Source organism: Cavia porcellus, unplaced genomic scaffold (genome assembly GCF_034190915.1).
Source record: "Cavia porcellus strain 051 isolate PalLab524CR breed Dunkin Hartley unplaced genomic scaffold, mCavPor4.1 scaffold_8, whole genome shotgun sequence".
NCBI classification, from domain to species: domain Eukaryota; kingdom Metazoa; phylum Chordata; class Mammalia; order Rodentia; family Caviidae; genus Cavia; species Cavia porcellus.
In genome coordinates, this window is record NW_026947491.1 from 71,171,249 (window position 1) to 71,180,417 (window position 9,169).

General features: G+C 39.2%; 1 protein-coding gene across 3 annotated transcripts in view; it reads left to right on the forward strand.

Annotated features, from left to right (window-relative positions):
• The window catches only part of Syt1 (synaptotagmin 1), a 515,260-nt gene extending 509,556 nt beyond the window's left edge, over positions 1-5,704 (forward strand). For all 3 annotated transcript variants that reach the window (XM_063255195.1, XM_063255194.1, XM_003475946.5), the window contains one exon: positions 2,590-5,704. In XM_063255195.1, coding sequence (XP_063111265.1) covers positions 2,590-2,796 — 207 coding nt within the window. In that variant the 3' untranslated portion in view covers positions 2,797-5,704. The remainder of the gene's footprint in view (positions 1-2,589) is intronic.
• The last annotated feature ends 3,465 nt before the right edge of the window (positions 5,705-9,169 follow it).

Genomic DNA, 9,169 nt, shown 5'->3' on the forward strand with positions numbered 1-9,169 from the left:
TTTCATCATTATGGTTATTATTCACAATGCTAGTGTATCTCCTTTTCAAATTAACATTTGATTAGAAAATAAATCAAACAACATAAAATATGTCAACTAATGCTGTCCAATAGAACTGCGATGATGGAACTTTTTCACTATCCCTGCTGCTCAACATGGTACCCACCAGTAGCTAATGAATAGCTCAGTTCCAACATCATCTAATTTGAACTTATTTTTTTAGAATTAGATTCAAACTGCTACCTGTGGTTAGTAGCTACTCTATTATATAAGGAAGGTTTAAGTGCCAAAATAACCAGGAACCGCTTCATTTTCTTATTGGTTCATGATTTTTATATAACTTTTCTCATATTCTTACATATTGGTAAATTATGCACGCTTATTTAACTTTCAACAGCTGTTATATAAGTAAAAGGGTATCAATTCCCTGTTCCCAGTCATTCATTCAGTAGCCTGACCCTATGAATCCATTGTTTTGCACCAACTGCCAAATCACTAAGATATCAGTTTCCTCCAACATTTTGCAATATTTGTTCAGCAAACTCTTTCGAGTCCTGAGACGTTATCCCTATGGAAACTAATTCCTCTTGGTGTTTTTTTTTTTTTCTTAATTCCACAAAACAATAGAAAGCAGGAAAGCAGGACACTGAGCCGAAAACAATCCTATTGTAAACTTTCTCCTGTGAGCTAAAATTCTATACTTTTAAAAAGAAATATCATAGAAAATACAAATATATTGAAAGTACAACACATTTACAACAGCTAAATTTTGGGTTTCTGGGTCAGCAAATTAGAGATGATAGACAGACTCCAAGCCCAATACAGAGTATAATAGCCATGAAAGAATAATTCCCTTTGACTATATCCCTTTCTCTGTTCATTAAGTCAATTTGTTCTTCTATCTTTTTTTCTTCCCTAAAGTAACACTTTCCTACTCTGATTTCCCTAGAGAAAATAATTTGGTATATCTCTTGCCAAAATAAGGGTTTAGGGTTTCCCTATCCTCACTTTATGAAATTATCTGTCTTCTGTCTGATTTCCAAAAGCGTGTGAAAATGTTGTCATCCACACACAAGGAATGGAGAAAAAAACTATTCATGCCTTGAAAACTTAACTCAAGGTCTTCACAAGGATACTTTGTCTTGAATGTCACACGCAACTTATTCCGTAGTGGAATAAATGAAACTTAGTCAAACTGTTACCCCTGTTACCTTCGTTCATAATGTCTCCTTCTCATTCTCTCATGAATTTGCTTGGGACAAGTTCTGAGAATTGAAGCGTTAAATACCTTCTTGCCCTTGATTCCGAACACCCATTTAGAATCAAGATGACGTTCTTAACTATGGAATCACTCCAAAGCCTGCATAATGATGATCTCCTTTTTTGCCAGTGTGTTGCAGTTCATATTTGAAACTTCGCTTCCAGAGGTGATTTCTTTCCCTGTTAAAAGATGTACGTCACTGACACGTCTTAGGCCACTAGGACAATTGTGCAGTCTTCAGACTTCACAGAAGGAGCACAGCTTAGCTGCAAACTCATATGATCCTGGCTTTCATAATTACGTTTTCTGTTCTCCTTAACTCTAGCCCCAAAATATTATGCATTCCACTTTATTTTAAATTCATTATATTTGCACTCAATTTCTAAAGTGAGTCATCACATGTATTAAGTAAACAAATTTATTACCTAGAAAGAAAACTGATGCACTTTTAAAAGTATTCTATGCCTCAATAATGTGGTTAGCTAGTTCAGTTAGTCTAAAATTAGTTATTAAGCAACCCCCCACAATTGATGGAATCACTGAGGAAAATCCCATATGGCCTAAAAGGTAATACTCATTCTATGTCAATGCCAACTACTATTATACAGTAGTTGCATAATAGATGTTTATTAAGAGACTATGATTAAATAAAAAATTCTTTAGTTACTACTTTTTAAAACTTTTACTATTTTGACACGTTACAACCATATGATTAACTAAAATTTTGTATTAGTTTTATGCAAAATGCTAGCAGTTGTGTCTTCAAATCAGATGATAGCACAAGGTTATTTGGGAATTTTAACAAAAACAAACAAACAATAAAGCATGGTGTAAGTGCCAATAACAGAATTCTCACTGACGAGACAAATAAAACAATAGATTTAGAAGATAATTTCCCCACATGGCGTAGTATGATGGTTGATAGCACAAGCTGTGGAAACCAACCTGCTCATTCCTTATGCAACCTCAGACAGATTATATAACGTCTCCAAGCTTAGCATCTGTGTCTGTACAAAGGCAAGATTAATGGGATCTACTGTGAGAAACAATTGTGTTAGTCCATTCATAAAAGACTTAGGATAATGTGAAATACCTTATAAAAACTGATGTTTGAGTATTAAGATGATGATGATGAAAACGATGGTGGCGATGAGAATGATGTAATGGAAAAATAAAAACTGGACCCAAGTTTTCACAGCGCAGTTATTTTCAGCTTTGTCCTGGTAGGTGGGGGTCAATTTTTATTTCCAAGTCCTTATAGTTCAAGGACTCTCAGTGATATGACTGCAGAGCTAGAGGCTTCATGTTGGTTATGTGCCCTTTTTCAGAAAGTGCAAGTGGTGGTAACTGTTTTGGACTATGACAAGATTGGCAAGAACGATGCCATCGGCAAAGTCTTTGTGGGCTACAACAGCACCGGCGCGGAGCTGCGGCACTGGTCAGACATGCTGGCCAACCCCAGGCGACCCATCGCCCAGTGGCACACCCTTCAGGTAGAGGAGGAAGTGGATGCCATGCTGGCTGTCAAGAAGTAAAGGAAAAGAAGCCTTTCCGTGTTTGTCCACATAGTGCTCTTTAGCCAGTATCTGTAAATACCTCAGTAATATGGGTCCTTTCATTTCTCCAGCCATGCATTCTTAACACAATTCAGTGGTACTTCAAATCCTGTTTTAATTTGCACAAATTTAAGTGTAGAGAGCCCCTTATGTCCTTCATCATACCACTGCCCTCCAAATCTCCTCTTCTTTTAAGCAATATGATGTGTAGATAGAGCATGACCAAAATTATTTATTGTATCTCACTGTTGTATATACCAGTATGCTAAAGATTTATTTCTAGTTTGTGTATTTGTATGTTGTAAGCGTTTCCTAATCTGTGTATATCTAGATGTTTTTAATAAGATGTTCTATTTTAAACTATGTAAATTGACTGAGATATAGGAGAGCTGATAATATATTATATGGTAAATATCGTATCATCTGCATTCCAGCAAACTATCAACTTGCAAGGCACTAGTACAGTTAAACAGACATCGTAAAGGACAACTTAAACCTGAACTTTCAATTGAGTCCCTTGACTATCAAGATATGCTTTTACACTACATATTTGTTGGGTGAATCCAATTTTATAGAATTCCTTCACAGGCAAAACAGCATGATGTGGGAGCATCAAGGGTGACCTCCAGGAAGTGTAGCCACAAATCAGAACAGCATCTGTCTGTGCATACCTGCAAAGCTAAGATCATGGCTTCACTCTTGCATTTGAAGAAGCAACTGAACAGGAGTCAATGAACTCACATTATTAATACAAAGTAACAACATGATGGTGTTCCAAGTGTGTGCTTACATGTGCATGCGTGTATGCGTGTGTGTGTGTGTGTGTGTGTGTGTGTGTGTGTGTGTTGCTTACATTTGTTTGTTTAGGGATGGGGTAGGGGAAGAGAAGCTGAGGGGGGAAGTCAGCATTTCTGAAATATCACCTATTTACAAAGAAAAACAAAAGCTCTCCATTATCACCTTTATATAAAATGTGCATCCTGTGAATTCTGTTCCAGATTTCACATCTATATGATTCCAAAAGGTTTGCACATTAGACTTTGTAACAAAATATTTTATTATACAAAACCAGATAGAAGGAATGCAGAATATTTTTAACACAGCAATCTGTGCTTATTACACAAAATTACTTTGTGGTAAACAGACAGTATTGTAATCCCATCACATGATGAAGGAAAAAAAATAGAATCAATTAGCCATAGTTCTGAATGCACTTCAATTAAGCCAAAACAGACAGCCGATGATCTTTTTTATATGCTCTTTTTACTTAAATAAGTTTTAATTTGTCCTTTAAACAAAGGTGAAACAAAACTAAGAACAAGTTCTAGAAAACAGAAGCAACCTCTTACTATGTACACTAGACGCTTGATTAAGGAGGAGTTTTTAAATGTTTTCAATGTTATTACGTAGTAAATGGCACTATTACAAAGCTACCAGTCATTCCATAAATCTTAAAGGACTGCTCTGTGTAACACTGTGACTGCCGTGTGTGCTTAGACACGTAGTTTCCTCAGTGGATAGCACTCAGTTTATTCCGTAGTGATATTGTAACAATACTGCCATTCCCTTCTACTGCACTGCCCAAGGTGTGTGTAGCACAAACCGTTCTTATTACAAAGGACCAATTCAGAACTGAAGAGCTATGCGTAGAACAAGAAAGACGCATAGACTGGGGTGGAACACACAGCAATTTGTCAAGCACTGTGCAATATTCCATGTTTTCCCCATTATGGTAGACAACCACTTTGCAGAAGGGCAGCCTGTTACCTCACACTGCTTCTAGTCTTTTCTCCCACTGGCTCCTGTGACCCATTTTAATTTCTAGGTCACAGAGGATGCTGATGCTCTGACGTGAGCATGTACTTTCACACATAGCAAGATACAGTGGAGGAAAAATAAGCACTGGCTTCATGTTCAGTCTTTAGGACATCACTCCATGTTTAAAAAAAAAAACTTGAGAATTCAAAAAGGGCTGATGGTAGACTTTAAACATGGGGTTGGCTGTTTCCCAGTAAAACTAGAATACCTGTCACTATTCTTTCCTCATCAAAGAGGAGGCAAGCCCTTTCACTCTGCAGCCCCCTCATACAAACTCTTTAGAAATGGAGCAGACACAAAGGGCAAAGCGAGAGTAACATCTCTTTTTGATAATGGTCCATACTTTTTATAAAACAGAGGTAACAGAAAATGTACAAGTCATATTGGAGATTAAATATGGGTTTGAATAGAAAATTCAGATAGAATGTTTGCAATTTAAAGGACCAAACTCTACCAAAGAGAAGGAGTTGACTTTTAAAAATTCCTTAAATACCAGGAACTGACATTTAATTTCACTGTCTTCAGCTTTAAGTTGTTCACAATGAAGCAACACTTTCAAGCAAGCAGGTTTGTGGAACAGACATTATTTCTTGTGTTACAGTACTTACTACTAACACATTCTCTTGCAACACTGCCAACAGGAGATTGTCATCATTAAATTAGTGGGTACTGTGTCATCTTTCACAAGCTGGTGACCAAACCTGCTTTATGACCAAGTTTCATCCTCCGATAAGCCACACGTACCTTTCTGACAAAGCTGTGTAAAGAATTAGACTCTGATGCCCTAGAAAGATCCTAGTTGCCTTTGTGTATATTTACTGCCTGCTTGAGTGTTTCTATGTGTGGGTTTCCTCTGTGTCTTGTAGAAATGTTGGGGTGTTTTCTTCTGCCATATGGCTCGTGGCCCGCGAGTCAACTACTCTAGCTGTATTTTACCTTCAGTTTTTGATGAGGTGGTTTAAATTTTGTTTCACTTTGTGTAGTGAATTCCACAGTAGTTTTCTGATTGTTGTTAAAAATGACTTAACATATTACACCAATATTCAATAAAAATGTTTTATTTCCTGTTGATGCTGCTGCCTTTCCGCTGTTTTTCTTGTCTGACTCTCGTGGAAGGTCAAAGTCCTGCTGACTTTTGGGGACAGCTGGCAGTGGCAGCAGCTAAACAATTGCTTACAGTGGATGCCAGCATCCAGGACTACAGAGTCGCTGTAGGGAAACAACACAAACGGGGTCCTGGGCAGTGTCGTTCACATCCTGCGCTTCTCTGTTCCTGTTTATAATCAATTCACTTGGCATAATTTGAGCCTTCAAACTTTGCCCCAAATGTGTCCTCTATGATACTACTCCAGAGCTTAAGTCACATAATTTCTCCAGACTGAAACCAAAAACATGATTATTTTATCTCCATCTTTAGGTTTGAATATAACACATGAAACCCCTGTATACTATAATGGCTAGAAGGAACACGCCTTTCCTGCACTAAATTCAATAGTAGTCAGATGCCTACCGCATACCAAGTTTTTACTGAATGCTGGAACCCAGTCTCATAAACACACTATCATAACGCACTATGTGGACTTAAAGGTAAAGGCTGTGGGAGCCTTAGGACATTGACTACCCAAACAGGGAACCACGTTCTATGGTGTGCCACCCTGACCTTCCTCAAGCATCTTGCAGCAATTAAAAGTGTTACCTGTTAACAGCTGACTTCTGTCTGTCTCTCTCTACCCTCTATTGCCCTGGAGGTTGCCTCACCCAAGTTCAGCTTTCTCCCCAGGAGTAGCCCACCTTCCACAGCTAATTCAGTCCATCTGAAGCACTATCTCAGCACCACGGCTCCAAGGGGTGGTTGAGACTGCCTTGCCAACGGTACTGCAGTTCAGCTTTTTCCCCTGCCTGGTTTTCTTTGCTCTTTTGCTGGTGTGGTTCCCAAAAACACTCTCCATTAAACTCCTCCCTGTTCACCACCACCCCAAAGTCTGTGTCCTGGGGTTGCTATCCCACAATACCATTCTTCAGGAGGTGATGTTTTCTAGAGATGATAACACAACAAAGTACCAAAGGAACTAACAGGAGTTACCCAAGAGACTAGGCAAGATTTCTACAAAATTTCTTGCTTGACAAGTTTACCCATGATAAATCCCTTGACAGTTAGTTCCATCACACTTCCTTCAACTAGTTCTATTAGTCACCGATAAGTTAGGATAGAGGGAGCCAAAAATTGCTTAAACAGCCAATTACTCAAACCACTCAATTACTGTTGACTATGAGGAAGCAATTGACAAGAGTCCTACATGTATATTTTAAAATAAAACATAAAAAACACTAGGAGAAATAACAGCAACAATTGATGGGCAGGGATTTGGCTCAGTGGTGTAAGTACTTGTTTGGCAAATATGAGGTCGTGAGTTTGATCCCTGGCACCAAAAAATGTATTTGATTGTCAGTGGTGAGTACTGTGTTTCTTGAAATTAGGTTCAAAATGTTTTAAAAAATATTTTGTAATGAATGAGCCAAAGAAACTCATCTTTTTTTTCATGTCTACTTTCCCCAAAGGCTCATATATTTAAGGCACATATAGTTAGATATTTATTAGATCAGGAAATCTCAACCATTTCAAGGATTTCAAAAAGGGAATTTATCAAGGGAAACTGGCCCCAGAGGGAGCACTGAGAGAGCAGAGGTCTTGGGGCAATCGAGACTCCAGTGGATGGCACTGCCAAGGATGGGAGGAGAAACCGGAGTGTTAGTGAAACCAGGTGTCAAGAATGGGTTATAACCTTGGGGGAGGTGCATGGAGTGACACCAAAAATATCAGATACTTTTGTACAGGACCAAAAGAGGCTCCACAGGAGAGGCTGCAGGAAAGCCAGAAGTCTGATCAGTGGCTGCTCATGTGGCTAGAGGGAACCTGCCAGAAGCTAGAAGCAGGAAAAGGGTCCTTTCTTCTCCTGCCTTCTATCTAATGATTCTAGACAAAACAATCTTCAAAGGCCGACATCTACCCCAGATAGATTCAGCGGCAGACCACAGGAAGGGGGAGGGGGGCTGAGAATGGCAGCAAATGACTGACATATTAGGGAACTTTTGAGTAGCTACCTTTACTTTCAAGAACTTGAGTGTTTTTCCTCACCAGATTTGGGAGGATTCAGGTGTTCCTGACCCATACATCATCCCCCACCTGATGGGGCAGACGTAAAGAAATCATGTTCTCACTCTCTTTATGCAGAGAGCTTAGTCTTGCAGATTTGAAAATTTGAATCATGATTGCAGTTACCCCTCCCTCCAAAATATCTTCATTACATATGCACAGGACACTTTGATGTTTAGCAACTGATTTCAGTGGCACATAAATCCTTACTGTTAACCAGACGGTGACTTTGGAATACAAAGGTTAAAAAAAAAGCTGGAAAATAAAACATGAGAAATGGAATTTAATGTACAAAGAAATTTTACAAAGCACACGGAATAATAATTAGGCAGAAAGAACCATCAAAAGAGATCAGTAACAAAAACACTGCCAACCTGCTGTGATTTGCATCTATGTTCTGAGGCTGGCTGTAAGTTACTTGCATTTTAAAACCCACATTTCACCCACCCTGATTTTATCCCAACTCATGAAAATTCCCAAAGTTTCCACATCTTTCTTCTTTGACAGTAAGTATTTATCCAGCAAAGCTTCAACCTTGTGCAAAATGCACTTGCCCTTGCCAGGGCACATGCAAGGTGACGCATCGCCCACCGACCCAGGTGGGACTCAGTTCCTTTCCACTGTGCACTTTATCTCTGACATTTTCCTGTTGCTCTGGATTAGGAGTGAAGCAGACTGTGGACACCCTTTGGAAGTAAGCCTGTTTGGGGTTCCCAGGGGAGGAAACTCAACTAAAATTGGACTAAGGAAAAAAGAGAGACAGTTGGAATGGGGAAAAGAGAGAGAAACTATTGGCTCAGCTAATCGGGAAGTTCACTGGGTGATTATACTGGGGAAAAGCTGGAGAGAGGGCCTCAAACTGTCATCATGTTCGACTTTCCCTGCAAACCTCCCTCGCTTTCTCCCTCTCTCAGCTCTACACTTCAGCACCCTCGGGTGTGATTTCATTATCAAGCTTCCGTCTCCATGTGGCAACACTCGACGGCCCCTACCCAGACATCCAAATTTATATTCTAGTTTAGCAAGTTTGCAGAGTCCTTCTTTCACAATAATTATGTCAGCAAAATCTGCATACCTGGTTTGCCTGCGTGGGTGACAGATATTTAAAAGAACCACTGTGGTCAGATGGTATAGGTTTTGCTTTAGTAAAATCTAGGTCACATCCCTAGACCCAGAGTCATAGGGTTGAGGTTAGGAGAGTTCTCAAAGGAATATCAGACTAATATTACCAAGACAGAAAAGTAGAGGCCAGGCAAACAAAAAACCAAAGCAACAAGATGTCTATTCCTTTACCCCTTTTATGCTTCAACCCTAAAAGGAGAAATACTGGCAGCACAAACTCATCTCAGACCATAGTGGCAGCCTGGTCATTCTCCCTTT